We start from the raw sequence: 15,603 nt of genomic DNA on the forward strand, positions 1-15,603 counted from the left end.
AGAGCCAGACCCACCTCAGGGTGCTCAGTGGGGCTGGAGGAGAAGAGCTTCCCTCAGTTTTTGGGAGGGAACAAGGCTCAGCCTGTGCTGGGTTGTGACCTCCCTGCTCTTACAGCATTCCCATTTATTCCATCAATCCCTGTGCTGGAACAACCTTGGCTCCAGCTGACATGTTTGGTGCTGGTTCCAGGAGATTCTGGAGCTCAAAAACCCCAAAATTTCCTTTACTTTTGAGGCATAACTCCCATTAAAGCTGCAGCTTGTGCTGGGCTCAGTGGCATTTCCCAGGACAGCTTTCCCTGCAGTCCCCTGGAGCTGATTTCCATCTCTTCTTTCCACAGGTGGAGAGAGACTTTGAAAGGGAATATGGGAAGCTGCAGCAGTGAGTATCAGCCACACTGGTCAGACAGGACTGGCCAGGTGCTTCCCTCCTCCCATTGCATCTTCCCAGGGGATTTTAGCCAGGGTTGCTCTTCCCAGTGAGCAAATCCCTCACTGCCCTGTAATTTCCAATTCTCTGAGCATTCAAAGGTGTCCTCAGAAGTATTCACAGTGGGATTGCAGATTCTGGCAGCTTAAAAAAAAAAAAAAAAAAAAAAAAAAAAAAAAAAAAGTGTAAAATTGCCAGAAAGCTTCAGGGTCCCCAAAGAGCCCAACACCTCAGAGGAGCAGGAGGGGCTTTGCCATCCTGCCTGTGTCACAGGAGCTCCCAGGGATCATCTGGAAGCATTTGGCTTTACCATTTGTGCTAAGTGTGAGAACTTGGAGGAAATATGCAAACTATGAATAAGAGATCACCAACTTGAAAAGGTTAAAAACCATCTGAAAACAACCCAAAAGGGTTGAGCTGCACTGAACTTCATCAAGCCTTGCCTGGATATTTTTAACTCCCACCAGAAGCCAGCATATTCAGCCCCTAAATGATTTGTTGCACGTATGATACACTTGAGTTCCTTTCTTTCCAAGATTCTCCTTTCTTTCTCCCATCTCTCAGATTGGAAGATCAGACCAAAAAACTTCAGAAGGATATGAAGAAAAGCACAGATGCAGATTTGGGTAAGTGACTGGAGGATACATTGACTGTGAACTTGGCCACAGAGAGATGAAGTGACTTTTCTCGAGATCACATGAGTAATGTGTGACAAGTCTGGAAAACAAATCCAGAGCTCAGTCCCACTCAGTTTGCTTAGTTACAAGGCCATCTGGGAGAGGGCTGTGAGCAGCAGCTCAGCCCAGGGAACACAGGCACTGCTGTGGGCTCATCCCTGTCTCCTGAGCTCTATGGCCTTGGACAAATCCTTTGCCTCAGTTGCTGAAAAAATTAAAAAAAAAAATCAGCCAGGAGTTATTCTTCCAGGTCTGAGATTATCCAGTAGTGCCAGCAGTGGTTTCTCACCTCCTTCAGGCCTTTCACCTCCCTGTCTGCAGCCCCAGGAAGGTGGGGTGGCTCTGGGGGGTCTGCAGGGCACAGCTGGCCACAGCTGGCTGTGTTTTCCCGTGGGAAATGCTGAGCTGGCAGCTTTCCTTTGGGAATGACCCAGCTCATTCCCTCAGTGGCTGCTTGGCTTGGCTTCCCCTGGTGCCAGTGGGTGAAATAAACACATTTGGGGGTGACACAGGTGCCACACATTTGGGGGTGACACAGGTGCCACATCCCTCTGCTCACAGTCTGCCCTGCCCAGAGGTGGATCCAGCAGAGTTGGGGTTTGTTGAGCTGAGCAGGGCAGGACCCTGCAGCAGAGAGCACAAACAGGAATGGGCTGCACTGTGCCAGCACTCACCCCATGGGATTGGGCTCACAGCAGGGCAGGGCAGGGGGAAGGAGGCAAATTTGGGGTTTTCCAGCCTCTCACCTGTGTGTGTGTGGATATTTCCTGTCGCAAACACAACACCAACACACACCCAGCCCCTTCCCTGCTCCCCCACCCTTCCAGCACGGGGAGAGGGGTGGGGAAAGCACCAAACACCCCCGGGCTCTTTTCCAGGGTGCAAATTGCCCTTTTTGAGGACTCTGGTCATTGTCAGGGATCCTTGGTAAGTTTTTCCTCGTTAAGGATTCCCCTCCCCTCCTTTGCAGTGGGCGTTGTTTATATGGAGCATTTCAAGTCCCCGAGGAGCTGTGGGAGGACTTTCTTTTTCCGTTCTGTTCCATGGCAGAGTCACAAATGAGCCTTGGCCAGAGCCAGGAAGATCTGATTTCTCATTTAAAGGCTCAAAATGATGAGTGGAGGGAGCACACAGCCCGCTGAGGGAGGGCTGGAGGAGCAGGAGGTGGATCGGTGCCCCTTCCCAACATCCAGCCCCCAAATCCAGCATTTTGTCCTCCTGTCTCATTCCTCCAGGCTCAGGGGGTTGGTTCTTCCTACAAACACTCCCTGGCAAAGGAGTGGTGGCTCCAGTCTCCACCTTCTTCCCAAAAAGCTCAGCTCAGAACAAGAGTGATTCCTGTGCATGGAAATATCCCAGTGAGGTCCTTCCTCACAGGGAATGGGGGTTGGCAGCACTCCCTGACCATGGCTGGAGGTCACTCAGCCCCTTCCCCACCCTCTTGGGGAAATAAAATGGAAATAAGGAGCAGGAGGATGTTCTTAACTGGAGCTGAAAGCTCTCCTGTGGAATGAGGTGCAGGTAACTCGTGGGATTCCCATGGCTCAGGTTTGTTCTCTGGCTCTTCTGGACTCTAAAATCTGAAATTCCTTTAATTGGAGCTGCATCTCACATGTTTAATGAGCAAAAGAGCAGTGGAGGCCCCCCCTGAAACCACCCTGAGGGACAGGTGATCCCTCCTCCTTCTCCTTCTCCTTCTCCTTCTCCTTCTCCTTCTCCTTCTCCTTCTCCTTCTCCTTCTCCTTCTCCTTCTCCTTCTCCTTCTCCTTCTCCTTCTCCTTCTCCTTCTCCTTCTCTTCTTTCTCCTTCTCTTTTTCTCCTTCTCTCTCCTCTCCTCCCTGCCCTGGGACTCTCAGACCCCAATTTTCATCTCTCTCCAGGTGATGTCAGAGGAAATTCCTGACCCAAATTCCCCCTGGACATGCCCAACCCCCCCCCAATTCCCACCCTCCCAGCCTGACCCTGCCACTCCCTCCCTCCAGTTCCCTTCCACTCCTTTCCTGTGAAGAAAAAAAAAAAAAACTTCATTTTTCCTTCCAACCAAAGGAGTTGTGCCATTGTTAACTCCATCCCCTTCTGGCACAAATCCCTCCTCAGATGTGGTCACACATATGGATTTTATCCCATCTGTTTCAAGGTTTAAATGCCCAAAGCCTTCATGTTTGGATAATAGCTGGATCCAGGAGCTTTGTTATTCCAGAGTGAGAGGTTTGTTCTGCATTGAGCTCCCAGCTCTGCTGCTTCTGAGCTCTCTCCATTATAATTGTGTGTAACCTTTCAATCAGAATGTTTAACCCCTTGATTTATGGATCTTAAGCCCCATTATTCACATGATTTGAACTTTTAATATCTGAGGGAGTCTTTCCAAAGCTCCTCCACTGCACTGCTCAAGCATCTGGCTTTGTGATCTCTAACTGGAATAACTTCCAGCACTGAGGAAAAAGAACTTTTTTTTTTTTTTTTTCTATTTTATCCCTGTTTATATTTATTCTTTCCTTTGCATTAGTCTTTTTTTTCCCATTCTGCACCTTCCCTAATTTCTTGCTGCTTTGTGTGCTGGTTCTGTCATTGAATTTTCCAAGTGCTGATGGAAAACAAGCAGAATGCTCAGTCAGATCCTGACCTGCTGCTTCTGAACTCCTTGGTGGCACTGCCAGGACCTGTAGGGAGACTTCATATCCCCCCTCACTCATCCTCCACCAGCACCAAATTTAGGATTATTGAGGGCAAAACACTTAACTTGTGTCCCTGCTCTTTGTGTTTGGAGAAGGAAAGAGAAACCTTGTCTCCCAGCCCTGCCAGTCTGGTCCTTTCCCACTAAATCCACTTCAAATACATTTTTTTTTTTTTTTTTTTTTTGCAAAACCATTTGAAAGACTTAATGGACTGTGATTTTTCTTGTTGTAGAAGAGCTGTAGTGAGGCTGAGAGTGACACTTAATAGTCTGTCGAGAGAAGATGTATAAAAACCCCCATCTCTGGGGCTTTTTTTATATATTTTTTTTAAAGAGAACAGTGCTTTTGTTAGTCTGGGATTATTTCTGGCAGCATCACAAGGCTCACTTTGGAGTGGTTCAGACATAACTTATATAAAAACACTTCTCTGGGTGTTTACATGAATGAGTTGGTGCCTTTTTCTTGCTTTTCTCTCTCCCTGCAAGGTTGAGCTGAGCCCCTCCTGCCTTCCTCAGCTCCCTCATTTTTGCAGTGGGAAATTATTGGAGCCCAGAAACTTGGAATTTTTGATTTTTCTGTGTTTTCTGGCACTGACCCCTCAGGAAAACACTGCTTGTGACTTGAGGGCTTGGAGAAAGCTCCCAAAATTTGGGTGGTGGAGTTAAAATCATGTGGTTAAATAGGAGTGTGTGATTTCACATGATGAAGAGTTTTAAATTTGAGGTTTTTTATAATATAGTAATAGGTGTGGGACAAGATAAAGGATTTGGATGTTGTCTTCTCCTTCTTGATTTCAGGCAGTGATTTTTGGCTGCACTGAGTGTCACAGGAGTTTGGTTATTGGCTCAAAAGTATAAATAATACAGGTGTTAATTATTTATTGGACTGTTTATCTTTACAAGACCTTGTAACCAGCCTAATTCAGCTCCATTTTACTCACTTTTAGAACTTTCTATACTTTGGGTAAGATTTGATCAACAATCCACCCCGAACACGAGAAATTCATCTCCGTTGTGTTTCCAATCCTGAGTGAAGACACAAGAAAATGAAGAAGTGCTGCAGGAAATATGACCCTGTCTGTTTTTTTTTATTTTTTTTGGCCCAGCCATGTCCAAGTCTGCAGTGAAGATCTCCTCAGACCTGCTGTCCAACCCCCTGTGTGAGCAGGAGCCCTCCTTCCTGGAGATGGTCACAGCCTTTGACACGGCCATGAGGAGGATGGACTCCTTCAACCAGGAGAAGGTGGGGGTGGGGATGGGGCTGGGAGAGCCAGGGAATCATGGAAAGGTAGGAATGATGTGGGATCATGGAGTGGTTGGGTTTGGGAGGGGTTTGAGCTCATCCCATAGGCAGGGAAATCTCTCAGTGTCTCAGGATGCTCCAAATTTGCCATGGACACTTCCAGGAATGGGGGATCCATCCCAGCCCCTCCCCACCCTCCCAGGGAGAAATTCCTGCCCAAAATCCCACCCTGCCCTGCCCTGGCTCCTGTCCCTCCATCCCTTGTCCCAAATCCCTCTCCAAAAAATTCTGGAATGGTTTGGATTGAAAGGAACCCTAAAAATCATCCAGTGCCAGCCCTGCCATGGGGACACCTCCTCCCTCTGTCCCAGGGGGATCCAAACTGGAATTTTTCACCCCAAAATCCCACCTAACCTTGTCCTCTGGCAGTGAGAGCCATTCCCTGGGTCCTGTCCCTCCATCCCTTGTCCCAAATCTCTCTCCAAAAAATTCTGGAATGGTTTGGATTGAAAGGAACCCTAAAAATCACCCAGTGCCAGCCCTGCCATGGGGACACCTCCTCCCTCTGTCCCAGGGGGATCCAAACTGGAATTTTCCACCCCAAAATCCCACCTAACCTTGTCCCCTGGCAGTGGGAGCCATTCCCTGGGTCCTGTCCCTCCATCCCTTGTCCCAAAATGTCCCAAATCCCTTCCCAGATCTCCTGGAGCCCCTTTAGGACTCTCAGGTCTCCCTGGAGCCTTTTCCTCTCTCTGTCCCAAAATTGGAGAATTTTTGGCCATGGGACATTCCAGGGATCCAGGGGCTGGAATTTTGGAAATTCCATCCCAAAATCTCCTCTCCATCCCTTGTCCAGAATTTTGTTTCACCTCTTTCCCTTTTCATCCCCAGCCAAGTTTCTCTAATCTCATTTTTCTGGAATTTCATCTCCCATGGGAGAAATTCCCTCCCTTTAAAGCACATGGTGCTTGTTCCCAGGATCCCTCCCCATCCCATAATGGGATTTTTTCTTTTTTTTCCAGCCATCCTGATATTCAATCCTCCTTTTTCTGCTTTCCACAGGTGAATCAGATCCAAAAGACAGTGATAGAGCCTTTGAAAAAGTGAGTACCACCCATCATCTCCTGGGCTTTGTGCTCATCCTGAGGTCCTGCACAGGGGCTGGCCACACTTTGGATACCCTAATTAATAATAAATTAACCTTTTTGGCCACTTAGATCCACTGCTGCTTTCACCTGTAGCTTAAAAAACTCCTGAGGTAAAAAAATCCTAGATATCCTAAGCTGGAAGGAACCCCCAAAAGATGAATAATTCAAATTTCACTCTGTTTATGTGTTGGTTTTTTATCAACTCTTCACTCCAGCAAAGAGCTTGAGATCATCCAGGGGGGTCAGAAATTGGCTGGTTGAGGAAAAGTTTCTTTTCATTTGGAAATTTTCCTCAATAAAAAAGGAGAAAGTGAAAGTTCCTGCATGTTTATAAATAATATTTCCATGCAAAGAAGGAAAGATTGCAGAGCCTTTGCAGCCAGGGAAGTTGGAAATGAGGGGAAAACACCCAAATCCCAGAATTTTGTCCCATCTGGCCTGGAAAATTTCCACCTTTCCCAGGCTTTGCTCCCCAAATCTTACAGGATAAATTCAATTCTCTCCCAAATATCCCCTCAAATCCCCCAGATTTGCTGTTTTCTTACAGGAGCAGAACCAGCCAGCAAAAATAAAATGAAATTACTTTAATATGACAGTAAGTGTTGCAAATTGCTGAATAACAATTTCAGTTTAGCTTTGACACACACACAGGGCTTGTCGTGGTTTAGGTTTTTTTTTTTAGTTTTTTTTTTATTTGAAGTTGTTGTTCCTGCCCAAATCTGAAAGTAAAAAAATCTCATGGATCATTTCACACCTGAGGTTACAGAATTTTCCTGGCTGGGGGATGTTTGGTGACTCAAATTTTACCTTGGTCCTTTCTTTACAACCAGAAATTTAAGGGAAAAAAAAATAAAGAAGAAAGAAAGAAAAATGAAAAAAAAAACTAAAAAAATCCCAGCCTTTTGCTGTGGAATTGTGTTGCTTATTATCTAGATTGTCCTCATGAAAGATACATTAACTTTTCCTTCCAGCATTCTGTTAAAATTGGAAGAACTTGTGTTTTCTGAGATATTCTGGGTTGGTTTTATTTTTTTTTTTATATTTTTTATTTTTTTTTTCCCCTCTCAGCTTGTGTTAGTTGGTGAAATGAAAGACAATTCCCTTTCCATGCAGAGCTGCTTTGGGTTGGAAATTCTGGGCTGGTGAATTCAGGATAATTAAACCATTTCCAGGTGCCCATGGGGGGGCAAAACCTCCCCAATTTTGGGAACCTGCTTATGGAAAAGGAGGTGACAGTGACATTCCCATGGCCAAAAATGCCCCAATTTTGGGAAAATGAACCAGTTCCATGGTAAAGGAGGTGACAGTGACATTGCCATGGCCAAAAATTCTCCAATTTTGGGAAGAGGAACCTGTTCCATGGTAAAGGAGGTGACAGTGACATTCCATGGCCAAAAGTTCTCCAATTTTGGGAAAATGAACCAGTTCCATGGTAAAGGAGGTGACAGTGACATTGCCATGGCCAAAAATTCTCCAATTTTGGGAAGAGGAACCTGTTTCATGGCAAAGGAGGTGACAGTGACTTTGTCATGGCCAAAAATTCTCCAATTTTGGGAAGAGGAATCTTCTCATGGCAAAGGAGGTGACAATGACATTGTCATGACCAAAAATTCTCCAATTTTGGGAACCTACTTATGGCAAGGGAGGTGACAGTGACATTCCATGGCCAAAAAATTCTCTAATTTTGGGAACAAGAATCTGCTCATGGCAAAGGAGGTGACAGTGACATTGCCATGGCCAAAAAATTCTCTAATTTTGGGAACAAGAATCTGCTCATGGCAAAGGAGGTGACAGTGACATTGCCATGGCCAAAAAATTCTCTAATTTTGGGAACAAGAATCTGCTCATGGCAAAGGAGGTGACAGTGACATTGCCATGGCCAAAAATTCCCCAATTTTGGGACAGAGAGAGGAAAAGGCTCCAGGGAGACCTGAGAGTCCTAAAGGGGCTCCAGGAGATCTGGGAAGGGATTTGGGACATTTTGGGACAAGGGATGGAGGGACAGGACCCAGGGAATGGCTCCCACTGCCAGGGGACAAGGTTAGATGGGATTTTGGGGTGGAAAAATCCAATTTGGATCCCCCTGGGACAGAGGGAGGGGGTGGATGTGGATCAGATCCCACCCAACCTTTTTCCTATTTCTCGAAATCCCCTAAATTCATGTTTCCCTCCAACTTCCTGGATTTCCATTGACCTAAAAAGATGAGAGATTTGGGATTTTTATATTTTTTTTTCCTTTTCTTGCCCTTTGGCACCTACAAATCTTCACCCTTTGTGCCTTTAACAAAAAACTCCCCTTCCCTTCCCTCCTCTTCCCCTTTGTAGGTGCATCCCTGGCCAGGAACATTTCTGAGGAGCCCAAGGGTCCATTTTGAGGCTGATGAGATGCAGGAGAGAAATGCAGATTTTTGCACCTCCCTCCCCTTGTCCTGCTGGCAGATAAACCCCAGTGCTGGTTCTGCTAGAAAAATTCCAGATTAATGAAAGCTGCCTTGAGGAGCTCTTCTTATTTCCACTCAGGTTTTCCTTCCCCTCACTCTCCCAAGCCTCTCCCAAATTTGCTGTGACCTAGAAAAAAAAAAAAAAAAAAAAGCTTTTTTTAATTTTTTTTTTTTTGCTGCAACAGCTGTACTTTATTACATCTTCCCTGGTGGTCTTTTATAGTTTATTAGCCAAAGAAACAGATAAGTATAATCCAGAACAATTATCATTAGTGGTAATATATTGTAATCAGAGGCACATGGGCTGTAAAATCTCCATTCAGTTGTCCAGGGATTGGAGTTTCCAGGCAAATCTTGGGGAATTTGTTAAACCAAATTAAAAAAAAAAAATAAAAAAAAATAAAAGCAGTAGTAGATTTAGTGTGGGGGGTGTGGATGGTTATTGTTTCAATCCTTCTGCTTCTGGGCTCTTAGGGTTATTCACAATTTGGCTTTTGGAGCCCCAAGAAGCCTTTGGCTGGGAATGACTCATTTCTTTTCAGGGAAAGAGCAAAGCTCCAGTGAGAATTTTGCATTTTTCAGGGGATGGGTTGGGCAAGGAGCTGGGCAGGGCTGGCTCCTCTTTGGGAGCTGCTGTGGAATCTCAGAGCAGGGGCAAAAATCTGATTTTCACTCCACTCTCCCAGTTCTTCCCAGTCAGGGGTTGGGGCTGGAGAATTCAAGTTCCATCCTGTGTGTCCATATTTAAGGAAGGAAGCAGCTTAAAGGAGCCAGGTGGTTTGGAAATCCACAGGATTTAGAGACTTTCAGTCTCAATTGAACTGACTCTGTCTGACCCTCTCAGAGCAAGGGGGGTTGGAGCAGGTTCCTGTTGCCAAAATTTGGGGATTTTTTGGCCATGGGAATGTCATGGGCAGCTTGAATTGGTGCCATTCCCTTGGAGCAGGTTCCTGTTGTCAAAATTTGGGGACTTTTTGGCCATGGGTATGTCATGGGCAGCTTGAATTGGTGCCATTCCCTTGGAACATTGAGATTTTTTGGCCATGGGGTTGTCCTGGTCACCCTGGCACAGGATCACCCCATTGGAGCATTGTCCTTATCCCAAAATTTTTGATTTTTTGGCCATGAGAATGTCCTGGTCACCTTGGCACAGCATCACCCCATTGGAGCATTGTCCTTCTCCCAAAATTGGGAGATGAGACATGTCCTGGTCACCCTGGCATAGTAAAATCCCTTTGATTTGGGGCATTATCCTGCTCCCAAAATTGGAAAATTTGCCAAAGGGGTGTCCTGGTCACCCTGGCTTTGGCAGGGGTGACACAAAGTGTGCTGCCATTGAGGTGCCACCACTCAGGGGTGGGTGTCAGACCTGGGGGACTGGGAATGGAGCCAGGGGTGGCCCAGGGGTGGCAGGAAAGAGCCAGGGGTGGCCCAGGGGTGGCAGGAATGGAGCCAGGGGTGGCCCAGGGGTGGCAGGAAGGAGCCAGGGGTGGCCCAGGGGTGGCCCAGGGGTGGCCCAGAGGTGGCCCAGGGGTGGCAGGAAGGAGCCAGGGGTGGCAGGAATGGGGCCAGGGGTGGCCCAGGGGTGGCAGGAAGGAGCCAGGGGTGGCCCAGGGGTGGCCCAGAGGTGGCAGGAATGGAGCCAGAGGTGGCCCAGAGGTGGCAAGAAGGAGCCAGGGGTGGCCCAGGGGTGGCCCAGGGGTGGCAGGAAGGAGCCATACCTGGCCAGGAGCAGCTCCAGGGGCAGGATGGAAGCAGCTCAAGCAGCTTTCCTGTCCTTAGCAAGCCCCTAATGAGGATTTGCAGCAGCCACATGGCCACTAATCCCCTGGTTGCCACTTCCTCCTGCTGCCTCCCCATTGCTGGGCCTTTTCCCTGCAGCAGGAAGGGCTGGCTTGGATTCCCCCCTTCCTGGTGGGTGGAAGGATGTGTGGGCACCAGCTGGGGAATGCCAGGAATCCCCTGAACCATCCTGGTGCCTCTCCAAACTTCCCTCACCTCAATTTTCTGTGCATCTGATGCTTCCCAGCTCTGCTGTTCCTTTTTTTTATTATTATTATTTTTTTTTATTTCTTGTTCAAGATATCATCCCAAAAATAATGGCACATGTGTGCCAGCCAGGTCCAGCTCACAGGCTGCCAGTGAGGGTGCTGGAGGTGCTTGGAAACCAGAAATAAAGGTTTTGCCATTTATTTTTCCAGCACCCCGTTCCCACTAATAAATGGGGGTTGGCAGAAGTAGTGGGATGAAAATTTGGAATGGAGAGGGTGAGAAAACAGTGAGTTGCCACTCCTCAACCATCCCAGCAGAGAGATGGGAAGGAATTCCCAATTTCCAATTCCCAGATTTCTCAACTGGGGCACTTTTATCTCCTGTTTCTCCAACCCCATCCTCTAATTCCTGAGCTGAGGATGAGCTGGGAACACACTGGGATGCAGGATCAGGGTGATTGAGCTGGTTTTTATCCAAGGATAACCTGTGAGGAGTTCACCCACAGCTTCCCCCCACAGCCAGGGGCAGATAATTTGTATTTTCTGTTGGTTATCCCTGCAGATCTCCCCTCACCTGCTCCCCTTAAGCTGCCTGGGCTGTAATCCCCTCTCAGCAGCCTTCCCTAAAAAGTGACAGGGAGCAGCAGCAGCAGCTTATTGCTCAAGCTGCTTTCATGGCAGGGGTTCTAATACCCTCTGTGCTCCTTTACCTTCACTTTGCCCCCAGTCCCAACCAAATTTCCTTGGATTTTCTTGGGTTTGTGTTTAAAGAATGTTGTAGGTTCCAGGGGACAGTGGTTTTGGCTGTCAGACCCCTCGTTGCCTAATGAGGAGCACAGGGAGGAGTGTTGGGGTTATTGATAATATCAGATATTAGAATTTTTTTTTTTTTTTTTTGGTGATAAGAGTTGTCAAATCCTGGCACAACCTGTCCTGGAGTAACCATCAGTCAGCAAATGCATGGATGTGGCACTTTTTGGTTTAGTGCTGCTGGGTTGGTGTTTGAACTCAGTTTTAAGGGTTTTTTTTTATTCCCAGATTTGTTATAAACACCCACAACTACCCCAGAGTTTTCCTCTGAGCATCCCACAGGGTCAGGAATCCTTCCCTTGCTCCAAGTGAGTGGAATGGATGAGTGAAACATCCCAGATTTGCTTCGTGAGCTTTCCCTGCTCTTTTCCCACATCCCTGAAATTCAGTGGGGAATTCTCAGACTCCATTCCCCAAGAGCTGCTTGGCTCCCAGTTGCTCCCAGTTGCTCCCAGTTGCTCCCAGTTGATCCCAGCCCCTCTGCTGCCAGGAGGGGTTGGTGGCTGAAGGTTTTGGGGAATCTGCTGCTGCCTGCAGGGCTGTGTCAGTGACGTGCATGGCATGCTTGTGGGGACACTGGAGGCAGGAATTCCTCCCTGGAACTTGGCACCTGTGCCCTGCACGGGCGTTTGGCACCCCTGGCACTCGCCTGGGGATCGTCTTTCTGTCCCCACGGGGACAAAAACCTGGGCAGGGCTTGGAAGCCCAGGGCACTTCAGGGCTCCTTGGCTCCTCCAGGAGCAGAGGGGCTGGAGATTCCTGCTGGAGCTGGGCTGGTCCTGCCTGGAAATGGAACCAGGGGGGGCTTGGTGGGCACAGGGAGAGCTTGGTGGGCACAGGGAGAGTTTGGTGGGCACAGGAAGAGTTTGGTGGGCACAGGGAGAGCTTGGTGGGCACAGGGAGAGTTTGGTGGGCACAGGGAGAGTTTGGTGGGCACAGAGAGGGTTCAGTGGGCACAGGGAGAGTTCCTGGGCACAGGGAGAGTTTGGTGGGCACAGGGAGAGTTTGGTGGGCACAGGAAGAGTTTGGTGGGCACAGGGAGAGTTTGGTGGGCACAGGGAGAGTTCATGGGCACAGGGAGAGTTTGGTGGGCACAGGGAGAGCTCAGCGGGCACAGGGGTCTCTCAGCTGGCACAGGGGTCTCTCAGTGGGCACGGGGGTCTCTCAGTGGGCACAGGGGTCTCTCAGCTGGCACAGGGGTCTCTCAGTGGGCACAGGGGTCTCTCATTGTGCACAGGGGTCTCTCAGCGGGCACAGGGGTCTCTCAGCTGGCACAGGGGTCTCTCAGCGGGCACAGGGGTCTCTCAGCTGGCACAGGGGTCTCTCAGTGGGCACGGGGGTCTCTCAGTGGGCACAGGGGTCTCTCAGCTGGCACGGGGGTCTCAGTGGGCACAGGGGTCTCTCAGTGGGCACAGGGGTCTCTCAGTGGGCACAGGGGTCTCAGTGGGCACAGGGGTCTCTCAGTGGGCACAGGGGTCTCTCAGCTGGCACGGGGGTCTCTCAGTGGGCACAGGGGTCTCTCATTGTGCACAGGGGTCTCTCAGCTGGCACAGGGGTCTCAGTGGGCACAGGGGTCTCTCAGCTGGCACAGGGGTCTCTCAGTGGGCACGGGGGTCTCTCAGTGGGCACAGGGGTCTCTCAGTGGGCACGGGGGTCTCTCAGTGGGCACAGGGGTCTCTCAGTGGGCACGGGGGTCTCTCAGTGGGCACGGGGGTCTCTCAGTGGGCACAGGGGTCTCTCAGTGGGCAGAGGGGTCTCTCAGCTGGCACGGGGGTCTCTCAGTGGGCACAGGGGTCTCTCAGTGGGCACGGGGGTCTCTCAGCTGGCACGGGGGTCTCTCAGTGGGCACAGGGGTCTCTCAGTGGGCAGAGGGGTCTCTCAGCTGGCACGGGGGTCTCTCAGTGGGCACAGGGGTCTCTCAGTGGGCACAGGGGTCTCTCAGTGGGCATAGGGGTCTCTCACCTGGCACAGGGGTCTCTCAGTGGGCACGGGGGTCTCTCAGTGGGCACGGGGGTCTCTCAGTGGTGCCCAGAGAAGCCACAAGTGACCCAACCCTCCCCTGCTTGACAAGGACACTGAGGGAACCTCAGTAATGCTGCCTTGGCTTTGAATAAAAAATGAGAGATTTAATTCAGATATTCAGATATTGGGAAGGAATTTTTCCCTGGGAGGACAAAGGGAGGCACAGGTTGCCCAGAGAAGCTGTAAAAAAAACTTTCTGATCCCTGGAACTCATTTTGGGATTCCACCATTCCCAGGATTTTCTACCATTCCCAGGATTTTCCAGGATTTTCCACAATTCTCAGGATTTTCCACAATTCCCAGTGGCTCAGGACACTCAGAGCCAGCCATGGCCTCCCCCAGCTCTGGGAAATTCAGTGTAAAATCTGTGCTTGAAAAATCCTTGTGAGACAGGAGCTGCTGTGGCTCTGCAGATCCAGCCCTGTAGATATTTTAATTTTTTTTTTTAATTTTTTAAAAAGTTTTGCCTGAGCACAGTGTCCTTCCATTGCTGGCTGTGAAATTGGACTGAATAAAAAGAAGGGAGAAAAAAAAATCAAAATCGAGCTGATTTTTTTTTTAGTTTTTTTTTTTCCTCTTATTTTAAAACCCAAATTTAACTTCAAAATAAATGGACACTTTGGGGACTTGGTCTTTATTCCCTTTTTTTTTTTTTTCTCTTTTTATTCCATGTTTTGAGAATAAAAAAACTTCCCCCAAAAGGGGCAGAAAATAAAATAAACCAGGAAAGACTCTGATGGATTCCATCCTTCCCATCGTTAAAAATTGGGAGAAATTCCTGCAGGAGCTGCAGGACATCCCATAGTGAGGAGAACATAAAAATTTAAAAAATAGAAAAAAAAATAAAATTCCTGGAAGTGCTGCAGGAGTGAGCTCCAAAATCATGGGAATTTCAGCCTCAAAATTTGGGAATTTCAGCCTCAAATATTGGGAATTTCAGCCTCAAACCTTGGGAATTTCAGCACAAAATTCTGGGAATTTCAGCCTCAATATTCTGGGAATTTCAACCCCAAAATCTTGGAAATTTCAGCCTCAAAATTTGGGAATTTCAGCATCAATATTATGGGAATTTCAGCCACAATAATCTGGGAATTTCGGCCTCAAAATCTTGGGAATTTCAGCCCCAAATATGGGAATTTCAGCCCAAAATATTGGGATTTTGAGCCCAAAATTTGGGAATTTCAGCCTCAAGTATCGGGAATTTCAGCCTCAATATTCTGAGAATTTCAACCCCAAAATCTTGGAAATTTCAGCCTCAAAATTTGAGAATTTCAGCCCAAAATTTGGGAATTTCAGCCTCAATATTTGGGAATTTCAGCCCAGACGTTCTGCAAATTTCAGCCCAAAATCTTGGGAATTTTAGGAATTTCAGCCCCAAAATTCTGGGAATTTCAGTCCCTAAATTCAGGAATTCCAGCCCTTCCCTCCATGGCCATTTCCCTCTCCCAGTAGAATTTTGCATTTTCCACCGAGATTTTCCTGCTGCTGCATTCAGGCATTGGAATATTATGGGATGGTGCCCATAAAAAGCAAGGGCAGGGAGAGCAGCTGATCCTCCCTGATGGATTTTCCAGCTCCTTCCTCAGGCCTGGAGCAGAGGGAGAATATCATGGGATGTCTGTTTATATTTGTATTTATATTTGTATTTGTATTTATATTTATATTTGTATTTATATTTGTATTTGTATTTATATTATTTTATTTATTTTATATTTATTCTATACACACACATATATCTATATGCATCTATATATACACATTTAATTATTTTTTATTTATGTTTACATTTATTTTATATAGTTTATATTTATATTTATAATATTTTAATTTTAATTTTAATTTTTATATGTATCTCTATATTTATAGCTATATTTATATTCTTATGTTTTTCCTATTTTTATATTTTTATTTTTATCTCTATTTTTATTCTTATTTATATTTTTTATATTTATATTTATATTTTACTTACATTTATATTTTTACTTCTATTTTTTTTTCTTACTCTTATTTTTACGTCTTATTTTTACTTTTTCTCTCCTTCTTACTTTCACTTCCATTTCTATTTTCCCTTATTCTCACTTTCCCTTCCATTTCTATTTTTCCTCTTATCCTTACTTTTCCTCTCATTTTTATTTTTTCTTATTTTCTCTTTCACCTCCATTCTTAT

General features: G+C 47.1%; 1 protein-coding gene across 1 annotated transcript in view; it reads left to right on the top strand.

The window, feature by feature from the left end:
- The window catches only part of BIN3 (bridging integrator 3), a 44,294-nt gene that overhangs the window by 16,569 nt on the left and 12,122 nt on the right, over nucleotides 1-15,603 (top strand). The window contains exons 3-6 of the mRNA XM_079328775.1: nucleotides 342-382; nucleotides 995-1,056; nucleotides 4,888-5,024; nucleotides 6,087-6,127. Of these exons, the coding sequence (XP_079184901.1) occupies nucleotides 342-382; nucleotides 995-1,056; nucleotides 4,888-5,024; nucleotides 6,087-6,127 (281 nt within the window). The remainder of the gene's footprint in view (nucleotides 1-341; nucleotides 383-994; nucleotides 1,057-4,887; nucleotides 5,025-6,086; nucleotides 6,128-15,603) is intronic.

Source organism: Erithacus rubecula, assembly GCF_903797595.1.
Source record: "Erithacus rubecula genome assembly, chromosome: 29".
Classification (NCBI taxonomy): Eukaryota; Metazoa; Chordata; class Aves; order Passeriformes; family Muscicapidae; genus Erithacus; species Erithacus rubecula.